The sequence below is a fragment of the Geotrypetes seraphini genome, chromosome 10 (genome assembly GCF_902459505.1).
Source record: "Geotrypetes seraphini chromosome 10, aGeoSer1.1, whole genome shotgun sequence".
NCBI lineage: Eukaryota > Metazoa > Chordata > Amphibia > Gymnophiona > Dermophiidae > Geotrypetes > Geotrypetes seraphini.
Window position 1 is genome coordinate 25135835 of NC_047093.1, and position 15883 is coordinate 25151717.

The 15883-nt window shown below is 43.9% G+C and overlaps 1 protein-coding gene across 5 annotated transcripts in view; it reads left to right on the plus strand.

Annotated features, from left to right (window-relative positions):
- The first annotated feature begins 5482 nt into the window (after window positions 1-5482).
- SPAG9 (sperm associated antigen 9) overlaps window positions 5483-15883 on the plus strand; it is a 163046-nt gene continuing 152645 nt past the window's right edge. For 3 of the 5 annotated variants that reach the window (XM_033960498.1, XM_033960501.1, XM_033960499.1), the window contains exon 1: window positions 5483-5949. In XM_033960498.1, coding sequence (XP_033816389.1) covers window positions 5650-5949 — 300 coding nt within the window. In that variant the 5' untranslated portion in view covers window positions 5483-5649. The remainder of the gene's footprint in view (window positions 5950-15883) is intronic. The other 2 variants (XM_033960500.1, XM_033960502.1) reach the window with 2 other exon arrangements.

A 15883-nucleotide genomic window follows, 5' to 3' on the forward strand; every position in this document is an offset into this window, starting at 1 on the left:
GCGCGAGAGCGAGGGAGGACGTGGCCCGAAGCTAGACCCCAGCGATGCAATCCACCGATCCAGCGCCGAGTTCGTCTTCTCCCGGACTCGTAGTGACACGTGATCCCCCCTGCTTTCTTTTGGAAAAGGCAGGGGAAATTGTTTCTCTCTGTACCCGAGATACAAAGTTTCACTTACGGTAGGAGTGCACCGTTCATTTGAAGGCTCTCTCACTCAGTTTCAGTGCACTGACCAAGATCACTGCTTTCACGAGAGGCTAGCCTAAGAAAATTAAGTGGCCCAGACCGTTAAGAAATCTGACTACAGAGTACCTTCTTGTCTTTCCCTACTCCTACACCATGAAGTACTGTATATCACTGATCTTAAAACTGTGCACATACTTTTTGTCTCCTGAGTGAAGAACATTTTTCATTTCATTATGTGTTATGCTCAGAGGCTCCAAACAAAACCAAATATTTCATGCTCCCTTTCAAAGAAATCCCACACTTGTACCCTGCCTTGACAGAGGGTTTGGCAAAACGTACTCCCGAGTGTTTACTCTTGGCATCTTTGCAGTATACACACTGCTTTCTTTTCCCTACTCTCCAAGACCAAGCATCTCTCTTTCTCAGAAGGTCAAGGGCAGTAAAATTCAAAACAATGATTGTGGAGTCTGTGTCCCTAGTGCTGATGAAGATTCTGCTGCATCCTGCTTTGGGGTAATAGGAAGTGCAATTCAGAATGAGAAGAAAATGCTAGAGCCTTCCAGCAGCATGAGGGCATAAAGGCTATGCAGTGTTCCTTACTGTTCTTAATTGTGAAGTCACAAGCCCGTTAAGAAGAGCCTTAGCAGGAGGGAAAGTTTGAGAGGGACCGGTGCTGGCAGGGAGGGAGAAAGAGGGAAAGATTCTGAACCTGAGAGGAAGAGGATGGAGAAGAAAGGGAAGGAGTGAATGTATGCTGAAAGAGGGAAAAAAACAAAGAAGGGAGGAGGGGAGTGGAAGAAAGGAATATGAGAAAGGAAGGGAGGGTGAAAGTGAGTTAGACTGAGGGGAGAAATGGAGCAGGAGGCAGGAATGTCAAAGAGAGTAGAGGGAGGGAATGAAGCAGTATAGGCCTGAATGGGCAGAAGCCCGCCCACTTTAAGCTCAGGACTATTTAAAGTTGGTGCACCCTTAAGCAGCAATTCATAAGGAAAGGCTAGAAAATTAAACCTAAGCTGTGAGAGTGTGGCACAATAGTTAAAGCTACAGCCTCAGCACCCTAAGATTGTGGGTTCAAACCCACACTGCTCCTTGTGACCCTGGGCAAGTCACTTAATCCCTCCATTGTCCCAGGTACATTGGGTAGACTGTGAGCCTGCCAGGACAGATGGGGAAAAATGCTTTAGTACCTGAATAAATTCATTTAAACCGTTCTGAGCTTTCTTGGGAGAATGGTATAGAAAATTAAATAAATAATACTAGGATTTCCCATATCAGATATTGCTGTTTCAGAGAAAGGTATGCACTGTTTCATTCAGAGTTTTGGGAGGTGAGAGGGAGTAATTGATCACTGGGGAGTGGAGTGGGGTATTAATCCCTCTAGTGGCCATCTGGCCAGTTTGAGTACCTTTTTGGCATTTAGACATTCCCAAAAGAGGTCTAGCCCAAAACATCTAAGGCCTAGATTCACTAACAATAGTGACTGCATAACCTAGATTCACTAGCAATAGTCACTGTTGGCTGATTCTCTGGCTGATTTTCCAGCAGCAATTGATTCACTATTAAGTCTGCATGCACGGGGATTGGCCTAAGGCCCACATTGCACAGACAGCAGCTGGAGGAGCAGGAGGGTCTGACTGAGCACCCCTCCTGCTCCTGACTTAAAGGTATGGGGGGTGACAGCGGGGGGTGGGGGGAAGGGGCGACGGTGGGCCCAATGGCAGGAGGGAGTGGGCATTCCTCCTGCCATATTTAAGTTTGGTGTGGGGAGGGGGGACTGATGGCAGGAGGGAGTAGACATCCCAACTGCCATTTGTGGGTCACCACATGTTGGGGAGGGCGCTCACATTTGAGGAGGGCCGACAGTGTTTTTTTTTTTGGGGGGGGGGGTTAAATGGGACAGATATTTTGTGTGTGTAATACACACAAAATATCAATGCCACAAAATATCAGTGCCATAAAAAAGAAAAAAAAAAAAAAATGGCAGACCTGTCTACATTTACCAACAGGTCTACAGCAATTGGGTTTTTAGGATTGTAAAACCTGATGGAAAATATCCAAGCCATGCAAGTGAATCAATCGCTTGGCTATTTTGCATGGGGTTTTACTAATTTGCATTGCCGAATTGGAAAATGGACGATTGAGGGGGAAAACACACAGGTAAATCAGGGCCTAAGTTCTGCCCAGGACGTCTTAGGAAAGTTCTGATTATTCCCACAAGATGTCCAAGTCTGGCACGCCCAAAGCATGCCCATAGCACACCTCTTATCACAACCCATTTAACTCTGGATGCACAGTGGACAAAATGTTTCACTAGATATCCAGGAATATGGTTTTAAAAAATTGGCATGTGGAAGTCCCAGTCATTAGGACATCCAAGTGCACATTCAGGCCTATTTTGGGGGATGTTTTAGTTTTTTTATTATGTCCCTAAACAGAGATGTTGTCCACAGGGTCCATTTACAAAAACATTTGCTCCATTCAAAATAATGACACAAACAGCAAATAACATGTATTGTATAATCAATCCCTTACTGAAAAGAATGTTCTCACATTCTGTGCCGATAGAAAAATAAATTATTGAATAAGATCTTACATGGAAAACATTAAGTGGCACATAGGAATCTCTTATCTACTACATGCTACTGCAGTACATTGCCTGTAAATGGAAATGTAACCCTCCCCCCCCCCTTTTTACAAAAGCGTAGCACGGTTTTTAGCGTTGGCAATGGTGGTAACAGATCCTAGCATCAGAGCTGTTACCACTGCGGCTGGCGCTAAAAACCACGCTACGCTTTTGTAAAAGGGGCGGGTGGAGGGGTTAATGTCAGATTAAATTTATTATAGACCTAATCCAGGCTATAGCTACACAATGCTAGGTTCCATATTGGGAGTCACCCCCAGAAAAGGATCATTATATTATTGTGGGCATTGAAATCTTCTCAGTGTGCCTTAGCTGGCAAAAAAACAAAGGAACAGAAAGGAGAATAAATCAGAGAATATCACAGTACTCTGTATCTATCTATGGTGCAATCACACCTTGAATAATGTGTGCAGTTTTGGTTGCTTTATCTCAAAAAGAAAGAGAAGCCAGAGAAGAAATACTGAAATAATAAAAGGTGATGGAACAGGTTTCCTATAGAGAAAGAGTAAAGAGGTAAGGGCTCATCATTCTGGTGAAATGAAATGAGATATGATAGAGGTCCATAAAATAATGAATGGTGGAGCAAGAAAATAGGGAATAGCTGTGCACCCAGTGGTGTAATAAGGAGGGGTAAGGGGACTGACTGCCCCAGGTGTTGCCTCGATGGGGGCGCCGGCACCTCCCTGCCCCACTTGTGCCATCCCTTTCCCACCCTATACCTCTGTAGATCTTCACCAGCGTGAGCAACTTCTCCTGCCTGTTGCTCGTGCCAGCCTGGTTCCCCTTTGAATCACTTCCAGGTTGTGGGGCCAGGAAGTGATGTCAGAGGGAAACTCAACATTGGTGTGAGTGGCATGCTGGAGAAGCCACTTTGGCTGGCAAAGATTTAGAGATACATGAGGGGAAGGGAGAGCACGAGTGGGGGGTGGTATGGAGCGGGAGGAGGAGCGGAAGGAACAGTGGGGGGGAGAAGAGGACACAGGGGAGTGCCAGTGCCCCAGGCACCTCCTACCCTCGCTACGCCTCTGTGTGTACCCTTTCAAACTGTCCTAAGACTCCTTAAAGCTCATAATTGACAACCACTGCAGCCCCTTGTGACTTTGGGCAAGTCACTTAATTCTCCATTGCCCTAGGTTCCTGTATATAATATGTAAACCGCTTTGACAGTGTAGTATATCAAATATTATCTCCTTTAAAAACTGGAAGAAATATTTTTTCACCTCATACATAACTGAGCTATATAAGTTACTTATGAAAGATGTGGTAAAAAGAAGATTATTCAACTGAGTTTTACAAGTTTTTAAGTACTTTCCTGTAGAAAAATCATTATTAACCAAGCAGAATGGAGAAAGCCACTCAGTGCAGGCTTTTCCAACCTTTGACCCATGGGCCAGAATCCAGTTCAAGTGTTTTTATTTTATTTATTTATTTTTTGCTGGTCCTTGGAAGCTAGTCAATTCTTGTGCTTACAGTGAAATTCCTGCTCGAGCCACCTGGTGCTGGAAGGTCAGATTGGTATTGCAGTCTTAAATCAGATCATTCTGAACTTCCTAAGGCTTAAGCTTGCAGAGAGACGTGATTTGTGTTGGGGGGGGGGGGGGGTGGTAGGATAAGAGAGACCGAGTGAAGGCTTGGGAGATGGAGAGTACATGGGATAGAGAATTAGACTGGGGATGGGACAACGCGCCCTTATATTTTGCCACTGTTTGATGAAAATGTGGCACAAATATGAAGGTGCGTGTTTTGGCCGTCTAAATGTTACAAAATATACAATGTAGTCCCTAATAGAAACATGTTGGAGAAGCCTGCTTTGGTGCAAGTTTAAGGGGACGATCTGATGTTTTGGGATCTTGCCAGATTATAACCTGGATGCTGAGCTTCATGTTCTGATGACAGTTACACAGACAAGAGAGAAAGATAAGAGCTTTATAAAGCTTGGCCGTGTAACTCCACATAGCAAACGTACGGAGCTTCGGTGCTAAACTCCACAGATACAAACTTTGGGCTCTTTTTACAAAGGCGCGCTAGCAGTTTAACGCATACTAAACCGCCAGCTGCGCTAGCCGCTACTGTCTCCCCTTGAGCAGGCGGTAGTTTTTAGGCCAGCGTGGGGGTTAGCGCATGATGAAAAGTCATGTGCATTAACTCCGCTAGCGCGGCTTAATAAAAAGAGCCCTTTATCTGGAAAGAGCTTTAGCACCTACCCACTTAAATCTGTATACATCAGTGGTCACAAACTCGTGTCCCAGGGGCCACATGTGGCCCGCCAGGTACTATTTTGAGGCCCTCGGTATGTTTATCATAATCACTAAAGTAAAATAAAACAGTTTCTTGATCATCTGTCTCTTTAGGTATAAATGACAATATTATTATTAAGACTTAGCCAAAAGGAAAGATTTATAAACTATAAAGAGCTTTAAACCTCAAGCAAAATTGTCGTTTCTTTAATAAGACATTAACTATTTTTTTTTTCCTGAAGTCCTCCAAGTACCCACAAATCCCAAATGTGGCCCTGCAAAGGGTTTGAGTTTGACACCCTGTTAGCGCGAGAACTTTAGATCCTAGCTAGGCAACTCCGCTTCCTCTCGAGACGGCTCACGTGCCCGACGTCCAAGAGAATCCCTGACAGGACGGCAGCCACGCCCCTTCGCTTCCGCCGCAGCCGTGACGTCACTGCGCAGGAGCGCAGCAAGCCGCCGTCACCGCCGTGTGTCCGCGGGACTCGGAGTCTGCGGCAGCGAAGGCGGGAGAGGGAGGAGGAGGCGGTGGCGGCGCCGGAAAAGCTGGGCCCGCTCCCCGTCGGCCCTCGTCTCTCCTTCCGCCATGGAGCTGGAGGACGGCATGGTGTACCAGGAGGACCCCGGCAGCGCGGCGATGATGTCGGAGCGGGTGTCGGGCCTGGCCGGTTCCATCTACCGCGAGTTCGAGCGCCTCATCGGCAAGTACGACGAGGACGTGGTGAAGGAGCTGATGCCGCTGGTGGTGGCCGTGCTGGAGAACCTGGACTCGGTGTTCGCCGAGAACCAGGAGCACGAGGTGGAGCTGGAGCTGCTCAAGGAGGACAACGAGCAGCTCCTCACCCAGTACGAGCGGGAGAAGGCGCTGAGGAAGCACGCCGAGGAGGTAGGGGGGGGGCGGCTGCTGCTGCTGCCCTAGGCCTCTGCCTAGCTCTCGGGGGTGGGGAGGCAATCCCACGAACCGGGAACTGTTTCTGCCTGTGTCTCGTGGTCCTTGGTGGCTTCCCCGCTGCCGAGTAGTTCTCGCAGGCGGGGGTGAATTTTGCCAGCCGACCCCAGAACACTGCGGCTAGGTTGAACTTCATGTTTCCCCGCTTCTGTCAAAACTTCACTGGCTTCCGGTGATTTCGAGGATTCACTTTAAATGTACCTGCCTAATTTTCAAGATCCTACATGGCATTCTTCCTCCCCTAATCCCACTATCCTGGAATTCTTCGAGACCTGACACTACCAGATCCGCCCCCATACTCAAACTATCTTCCCCCTCCTTTAAAAGGTGTCATGTATGCAGGTAAATTAGGGAAATCCCTTTTCTTCAAATTCACTGAGCTTTGGAATAACCTCCCTGCCCCACTGCAGAACCTAGGCTCATTCCAGTTATTCCGAAAGCATCTGAAAACCTGGCTTTTCTCCAAAACGTAAAGCTATCTATTTAAAATGTAAAGCTAGCTATCCTCTTCATAACCTCTAATTTCTTATTATGTCCTTCCCTCATTTATTGAATTTACCTGTAAACCGTGCTGAGCTCTATCTTTATGGAGATGGTTGAACATGCCTCCCAAGTTCAGTACATGCCTTCTCTTTGTCAAAATAGGGGAATCCAATGATTGTGAAAAGTTGCCTCCTGATGCTGGTGGCAAATCTGTATATACACCTGGGGTTGGTACTCGTGCATGGCTAATGTGGTTCCTTCCTTCAATTAAACCCCTCTGTTAACCCATCTTTGTTCTATTGACTTATTTAGAATTGTGGAAAGCTGTATTACGTTTTAAATGTAGATTGGGAAAAATTATGCTATATGTGATCTCATCGGCCCTTAATTTTGGTTATTTCTATTTATTAACGTAGAGCATCCCATGCTTACTCGATACTATACTAGAGGAAATTGATTAGCATGTATCCATATAGCTAGAGTACTATGTCAACATTTCTAGATACTTGGCATCTTAAAATTTGCCTTCACTTTAATCCCACTTGTCTTATGTTTTCTCAGCTGCTTTAAATCAAAATTTATTTGTTTACTTTCTATATTTTCATTAGATTGCAAGCTCAAAGGAGTAGGAACTGTTCACTGTGTTTCTGTACTGTGCTGTATACATCTGGTGTGTACTGTATGTTGAGGCTGTGAAATGTGTGTGATGTTGGCTAATGTTAATTTGTGATAGTATCGGTCTTCCTTTTTGGCCAGGGATCCTGATGAACACAAACCACTCTTCTGTCCAGAAACATTCAATAGTGGTTTTATTGAACCCCGGATGTGACTGTTTTTTTCTGTAGGCGAAGTTTAGTTACAGTCCTAGAGGGAGGATACCAGTTAGAGGCTCAGGATGCTGAACTATGCAGCTGTCAAACTTTTCTCAACTGGTAGCCTACACTATACTGCTGCTTCTGTTCTGGGACTCAAGAAAGAGGAAGTGGGATGGATCTTCTACTGCAGCTGAGAAAGAGAGGCATGATTAGATGACAGCAGCCAGTTTGTGAGTAAAAGCCACGTGGTGAGAAAAAAAGAAAATGGGAATAAAGGGCAGAGGAAGAGCAAAAGAGAAAGGTGGTGTGACAGGGTGGAATCCTCCCTATTTTTTAGGTCACTCAGCAGCAATGGAGAATTCTGTAATGCTCTGCTTGTGGTATAGTAAAATATAGAAAGAGAATCAACCCCGCATGTTTGGCATTGGAGGCAGTAACATCTTGAGGAGGTTGCATCTCCACAGGATTCAGTTAGGTTGGTAGATGCTTCCTCCTGTAGACCCCAATAAATTGTATTATGGCACTTACTTCCTACAATCTACTTACAAACACAGAATTCAGTATAGGAAGAAGTATGCTTTGCTTTTAAATAAAGAATTTAGGTAGGATAAATGCTGCTGCTTTGGTATAGGAGTGACTGGAAACAGTAGTAGAGAAGGATGATAGTAAATACAATATACGAAGAATTAAAAAATTATTTGATTCTTTCTAGGTATAATGTACTGTATATATTAAGGGGAATTCTGCACATGTAGAATTTGCACAGAATTCTACTTTTATTCAGAATTTGGCTGTAAGGGGAGGAAAGCAGAAAGGTGGGCTCTGCAGACTGAAGAGGGGAAACCAGCTGGAAGAAGGAGGGCAAGGTGAGGCTCTGCAGCTGGCAGAAGAAGGTGTGAACCTCCACAGATTAAGAAAAGTAGCCCTTTCTGAAAGAGGAGGCAAACACAAGGTTGGCTGTGGGGTTCAAGGAAATAAATGTATATAGGCTGAATATCTTCAGTAAGTAGCTAGTAAGAAAAACATGTAATCCATATTTTCTAAAGCAATGTTTCCCAACCCTGTCCTGGAGGACCACCAGCCAGTCAGGTTTTCAGGATAGCCCTAATGAATATGCATGGAGCAGATTTGCATGCCTGTCACCTCCATTATATGCAAATCTCTCTCGTGCATATTCATTAGGGTTATCCCAAAAACCCAACTGGCTGGTGGTCCTTCAGGAGAGGGTTGGGAAACACTGTTCTAAAGTATACCTACACTACAACTTACTGCTATATACCAAGGGCCAGATTCTCTAAAGGGCGCCTAACTCCCACCCTCCCCACCCTTTTTTTTTCTAAGCCTTGGTAGAGGATTCCACCTTGGCCCGGAGCACCCAATGCTCATAGGAATTTTATGAGCGTTGGAGCATTTAGCATTGCAGGCCTGGTAGAAACCTCCCACTGTAGCTTAGTAAAAGGGGGGGAGGTTAATTGGCAAAATCCCCTTAAAAGCTTAAATAATTAAAAAAATAATAATAATTAAACGGGCAATAGGCACCCACCCAATTCTATAAAATGTAGGTGCCTATTGCATGGTGCTTAGTGGCGCCTAATGCCTAAGTGAACGTTTTTATGGGCGGTATGTGATTTAGACACCACTAAATGTGATTCTTCAGAAACCATTTTTGTTGCATTCCTCTGGACCGCTTCAAGTCTTTTTATGTCCTTTGCCAGATACAGTCTCCAAAACTGAACACAATATTCCAAGTGGGTCCTCACCAATGACCTGTATAGAGGCATCAACACCTTTCTTCTACTGGTCATGCCTCTCGCTTTATACAGCCCAGCATTCTTCTGGCAACAGCCACCACCTTGTTGCACTGTTTCTTTGCCTCTAGATCTTCGGACACTATCACCCCAAGGTCCCTCTCCCCATCTGTGCATATCAGCCTTTCACCTCCCAGCACATACGGCTCCTTCAGATTACTAATCGCCAAATGCTCTACTCTGCATTTCTTTGCATTGTATTTTAGTTGCTAGATATTAGACCATTCCTCTAACTTTTTCATGTTTTCCACTTCCTCCTCGGTGTCTACTCTGTTACAAATCTTGATAACATCTGCAAAAAGGCAAACCTTTTCTTCTAACCCTCAGCAATGTCACTCACAACCATATTGAACAGGATCGGCCCCAGCACTGAGGGACTCCATTACTCACATTTCTTCCTTCGAGTGACTTCCATTAACCATCACACTCTGGTGTCTGTCTGACAACCAGTTTCTAATCCAGTTCACCACTTTGGGTCCTAATTTCAGCCCATCAATTTTGTTCAAGAGCCTCCTATGAGGAACCGTGTCAAAAGCTTTGCTGAAATCTAAGTAAATTACATCTAGCATATGTCCTTGATCCAGTTCTTTGGTTACCCAATCCAAAAATTCAGTCGGGTTCATTTGGCATGATTTAACTTTAGTAAACCAACAAAATAAAGGGCTTATAAACACAATTGTCTCCGAGATGCACTTTGCAGAAAAGCTCTCAGATGCCTGCGCTGATTGCTCACAGAGTTTTTGAATCAGCTTATAGCAGGTAAATGGTATCTTTCATTGAGCTTAATGCGTGCTATTTTTTTCAATTAATTTTTATATTTATAATTTTAGTGCTTAATGACAACAATTTTAATACTTAATGGTATCAGTTTTAACAATGACAGGAACCAGCACTTATCTTAAAAATTTTCAACCGGTTCTTCTATCATATCTACTTGTAGCCTTGTTCATGGCCCAATAGGACCCGTTTCGCCAAGTTATTGGCGGTCTACGTGCATGCTACAAGAATCAAATAGATAACTTATTAAAACTACTGTTACATTTCAACATATTAAAAGACAACTAGCATACAACATAAGAGATTACTCATTGAACAGCTTTGCTTCCTTCATAAGCAAAAATGGTGCTGGCAATTGTCAGACGCCACGCATGCGCTATTAAGCTGAGTGTTACTGATGTCATCCTTATTCAATCGCATGTGCATTGATCAAAAAATTCACTCGGGTTCATTTGGCATGATTTACCTTTAGTAAAGCCATATTGCCTCGGATCCTGTAACCCTTTAGATTCTAGGAAGTTTACTATCCTTTCTTTCAACAACACTTCCATTATTTTTCCAACAGCTGAAGTGAGGCTTACACCTCCTTAACTATTCCCAATCTTGTAAATTACCCAGCAAAGTCTCAACCTTGTAATTAGCACCCTAACCTGTAATTTTCCTGGAACTGTCCAGATATCTTCTTTTGTAATCCGCCTAGAACTGCAAGTTATTGGCAAAATAGAAGTCACCTATGTAATGTAATTCTAGTCTGTAGAGTGGATACAGCCAGGTGCTGAACTTCCATGATGTAAGAGGAATGAATTAGAGAAGAGCATACTGGGCAATCCACTTAATAAATGTTAGAGATTTTGAATAAATGTTTAACTAGTATATTGCCTTGGAATGTCTGGCATGTTCATCTTTTATAGGAATACTTTTATTCCAAGTGGCTTTTTTAACATTTATAGTATGCCTCATTTTGAAGACCCCTTTCACTCGTAGCTTGTATGGGATTTGGCATCAGTCACTGTACATAGCCAAATTGGTCAGTGTAGTTGCCTTAAGCTTCTGGTGAATATTGATGATGCACAGTCAACATATGACCAGGCCAAGTAGAGACCCATCTGAGTTTGTTTCAGATTTGGCACTGAAACAGACCCAAAATACAGGTTTGTGTTTCTACTGAAACCGTGTATGCATTTTCAGCTGAAACAACCTCTTTCACACCCACACCCCTTTCCCGCCTTTCCACCTATAGGCCCTCTTCTTAGTGAAGAACTGGTGGTCTAGTGACCTCTTCAGGGGTGGGAAGGAATGGACCACACTTGTTCCCACCCCAAATGACTGCCAGAACCTCCCATGGCAGTCTCTGCAGCTATTTGGATTGGAGCAATACATAGGGCAGGAACAAGTGGGATCTGTTCTTGCTCCTGAAGAGGCTACTGAACTTACCAGGGCTATTTTGAAGGAGCAGCAGCATGGGACAGGAATGAGGGGGGTTTGTTCTGCCCCTGAAGAGGCCACTAGACCACCAGGACTTCATAAGGTAGGCCCAGGGAGAGTCTATGTGTGGCTGGTTGGGAAAGGGGGGGGCGTAGGAGAATGATTGGGGGTTGCTGCTGGAGGGAGCTTTCATGGTTGAGGATGGAGTGGGGGGAGGCAGTTTTGTTTATAATTTCTGTTTCTGCTGAAACTGTGTGGTTCGGTTGCAGATCCTGGCATCAGTTAGGCTCTAATGCCAAGTACCCATACCATAGCACATTTTCCATTAGTGTTAGGTGCTAGGAGAGTGAGGAAATTCGCTGAGGTTTTGTGTCCAAGCTTTCCAGGTTTTTGTGTGTTTAAAACCTTCTTTCACTAACAGTGATTTCCTCATTATATGAATTATTCTTTTGGATAAGCTTGGACTTTACTTTTCAGGTTACCGTCAGCATTCTAAACTACCACTCACAGGTTTCTTAAGTGACAATACAACTCATGGGAAGCAAGGGGCCAGGCTGTTGCAGCAACGATGAGCAGATGTTGGTTCACAATTCCATATTCAGTACAACCTGCCTGTTGGCTCTTTTTCACAAAGTACTTCTCTCTCTAGCCCTATTGGGGTGTAGTTAGTTGGGTGATAGTGAGAAGCGGAAGCTGTGGCTGGGAATAGGGAATTTGAATAGTGGAAGCAGAAGCATTTAGGAGGATTTTGTGTAGTAGAAGAGTGGAAGTTTCTGTGTGTTGGGGAAGAGGGGCATTTGAGTTAAACATTTCTTTTAATTCTGGCAGGTTGGCTATTATATCGTGTCCTGAAGGCATTAAACTCTGGTACCTTAAATACAGACACAAGCTTTAATCAAGAGTGTAAAGCATGCAGAGTATGACTAGAATAATTACTTCAAATCCTTTTGTATATTTTTCTGTATTCTCAGTTTGTGTATTTTTGACCGAGAGGAGAGAGGGGCTGGATGGTTTAATTGAATAATAAAATTAAACAAATTTCAATATATCTAACTATTGTATATTGAGGAGAGCCTCACTGTTACTGCAGTGGGCTGAAAAACAGGGAAACCAAATCCTCTGTTGCTCTTAATGATTTTGGACAAGTTGCTTAACCCTCTATTGCATCAGGTACAAATTTAGGCCCTCTCTTACTAAGCCACAGTAGAGGTTTCTACCACAGCCCAGGATGCTAAATGCTCTGACACTGCTCTACACTCATAGGAATTCTATGAGCATCAGAACATTTAGTGCTCCGGGTTACATAGAAACATGATGCCTGCGTTAGAAACCTCTACCACGGCTTAGTAAAAGTAGGGGGGGGCGTTAAATTGTAAGTCGGAGACAAGAAAATATAGCACACCTTGAGCTACTACTGAAAGATATAAGCTAAATCCAAAATCTATCCCTTCTTTCCACTGATTATCAAAGGGTGCTTTTTGCAGTTTAACTACAGGATGCCAATATCATAAGGCAGTGCATTCAGTTGTCCCTCATAAATATTTATTGTGAATATCCTGAAAACCTGACTGACTGGGGTGCCTCCAGGACCAGGTTTGGGAATTGCTGCCTTAATGTATAAGTTCTTTCCAACGTTCTTGAGGTCAAAAACCATGGAAATATTGGTAGAGCACAGAGGAGCTCCAAGTACATAAGAATTGCCGCTGCTGGGTCAGACCAGTGGTCCATCATGCCCAGCAGTCCGCTCACGCGACGGCCCTTAGATCTAAATGAGTCCACCTGCATACGTTCCAGTTTAGCAGGAACTTGTCCAACTTTGTCTTGAATTCCTGGAGGGTGTTTTCCCCTATAACAGACTCCAGAAGAGCGTTCTAGTTTTCTACCATTCTCTGGGTGAAGAAGAACTTCCTTACGTTTGTATGGAATCTATACCCTTTCAACTTGAGAGAGTGCCCTCTCATTCTCCCTACCTTGGAGAGGGTGAACGATCTGTCTTTATCTACTAAGTCTATTCCCTTCAATATCTTGAATGTTTCATTCATGTTTCCTATGTCTCCTCTTTTCAAGGGAGAAGAGGCCCAGTTTTCTGTCTTCCATAATATCTTCCTTTGCAGTAAAAAAAAATAAAATATGAAGGCAGACACTTGAGACCCCCAGATTGGAAGACATGTATTTACCAGTCTGATGACTTACAGAGTTCCTTGGCACAAGGCCCTTGGGTTACAATAAATGATCTCTACCACTGTCTGCCCCCCCTCCCCTCAATCAATAGATTTAGTGGTTAGAGTTGAACTCAACTTAACATTATTTGAAGTTAAAATGGAAGTAAACTTTTAACGATAGCTTCCATTTGAATGCTTCTTCCCCCTTTACAAAACCGTGCTAGCATTTTTAGCGCTAGCCGTGGCAGTAACTGCTCCGACTCTCATAGAATTCTATGAGAGTTGGAGCTGTTACCACCGTGGTTGGCACCAAAAACCACACTACGGTTTTGTAAAAGGGGGGAGAGGTTAGTGAACAGTTTACCTGTTGTGCACTATACATCTAATCTAATCTTTGGTTTATATACTGGGTCATCTCCCAGCGGAGCTTGACTCGGTTCACATATAAATAAGACTAGAGTACATAACAGAAAACATAGGAGAAGGAAGAACTAATTAAAAACTAAAGTGCATAAGAAAAATAACTATAATATAATTTCGCTGAGGCTGTAGTTAAACCATTTAAAAATTGCGAGAACAACAAAGTTTTCAGGAATTTACGAAATAATTGCAGCTGGCCTAAAAGTCTAATAGTCAAGAAGTTCATTCCAGATCTCTACAAACTTGAAAACAAAAGATTGACTGAGCTTCCCAGCAGATTTAATTCGCTTAAAGGAAGGGAAGGATAACGTATCTTTGTGTGTCTCAAATGGCAAAGTCTAAGGGCATTCTAACATAATCTTCCATTGTGAGTCGCAACATATCTATACAGGCTCAAGGCGACAGATCAAAGAGGAAGGGAAGAGGACATGGAGAGATAAGAGGAGGGACTTAGACGTAGGGGATGCTATACTGAAACTAAGATAGTTAGTTGTCAAAAAGGTGAGTCTTCAAGTTGTGTTTTTTTTTTAATCTAGTGTAGTTTGTCTCTTTCCTAATAGCATCTGGTAGGTCATTCCAGATATTTTACACCCAGATAGGTTAGCATAGAGTGGAAAATTTGTTTGTAGTGGAGGTATTTTGTAGATGGTAGGTTTAATTGGACTCTGTTAAGGATTCTTTTTGATGTCGTCCAAACATTAGAGAATAATTGGATGAGAGGGGCTGCTGAGCTTCCGTATAGGATCTGGTGTAGGATACATGACGATTTGAAAATTATTCGGGATGATATTGGGAGCCAATGTAGTTGCCTGATGAAGGTTGTGATTGAGTCAAATTTCTTTAATTTGTATATTAGTCTAATGGCTGTGTTCTGGATGAGTTGTAGTTTGTGGATAAGAGCGATGTTGATGCCAAAGTAGGCGCAGTTGCAATAGTCCAAAGTGAAGTTGAAATAAATTTGTATGTTCCACTATTTTTTATGAACTGTTTAGTTGAGGGATGGAGTTTAGAATTAGAGAATGACACGGTGAGCAATCCCCGTGGGAAGTTGCGGTGAGCCACGGTTTGCCCGCAGGGCACGGAGACACTACAGCCCAAATTGCCGCAGACACGGGAACAAAACTTTTCACCACCTGCAAGAACGCACCCCTCCTTCTTTACCGTATTTTGCCGTGGCATCGCCATCGATTGGTCTTCTAGTTCCAACGGCCATGTTGTGTGTTCTCTGTTGTATTCAAGACTCTTCATCACCGACTCGCACCGTTCTTCCCTTGACTCCGCCCCCTTCAGTGTACCAGCTCCCAGTTGGGTCTTCTCTTCCCGCTCAAGCAGTGAGGGGACCAATCGCTACTACCACACACGCCCTTGAAAACCCTATTTAATGGGTTGTAGTGGTGCAGCAGTAGCAATTCGGATAGATTTTGGAGCCGAGGAGGACGGATTGCTGGAGTGGAGTCGCCCACAGAGAAACTTTGGAGCTGAAAGGAACTTGAAATCTTCGGAGCTGGCAGCAAAACTCCAAAGGTAAGGCAGGCTGCGTTTCCACTCTTTCCTTCTGCTAGCCAGGCCAGCGTTTGGTTGATTTAGAAGGGAAGGGGGGTAGGTTTCTTTGCTACTTTCTTTTCTCCGGAGTCCAGTTGAGCTGATTGCAAGGAAATCCAAGATCAGCTGAGCTGGCAAGATTTCAGGAAGCTCCAAGCTCAGCTGATCTTGGATTCCCTTGCGATCAGCTCAACCGGACTCCGGAGCAAAGAATTCCCCCCCACCCCAAAACCTAAATCCAACTCCCCCTCTTGATCTGGAATCTTTTTCCCCTCTCTCCCTCCCTCCACTGGTTTATTCTCTATGCTAAGGAAGGCTAATGGTTACAGCTAGAGCAGTATCATACCTGTTTGAGGCTTGTATGGATGCTGCAGGGGATGGGGCTGGTGGTCACGGTGACAGGGGCAAATTTTTTCCCCATATCATTCTTTATTTAGGA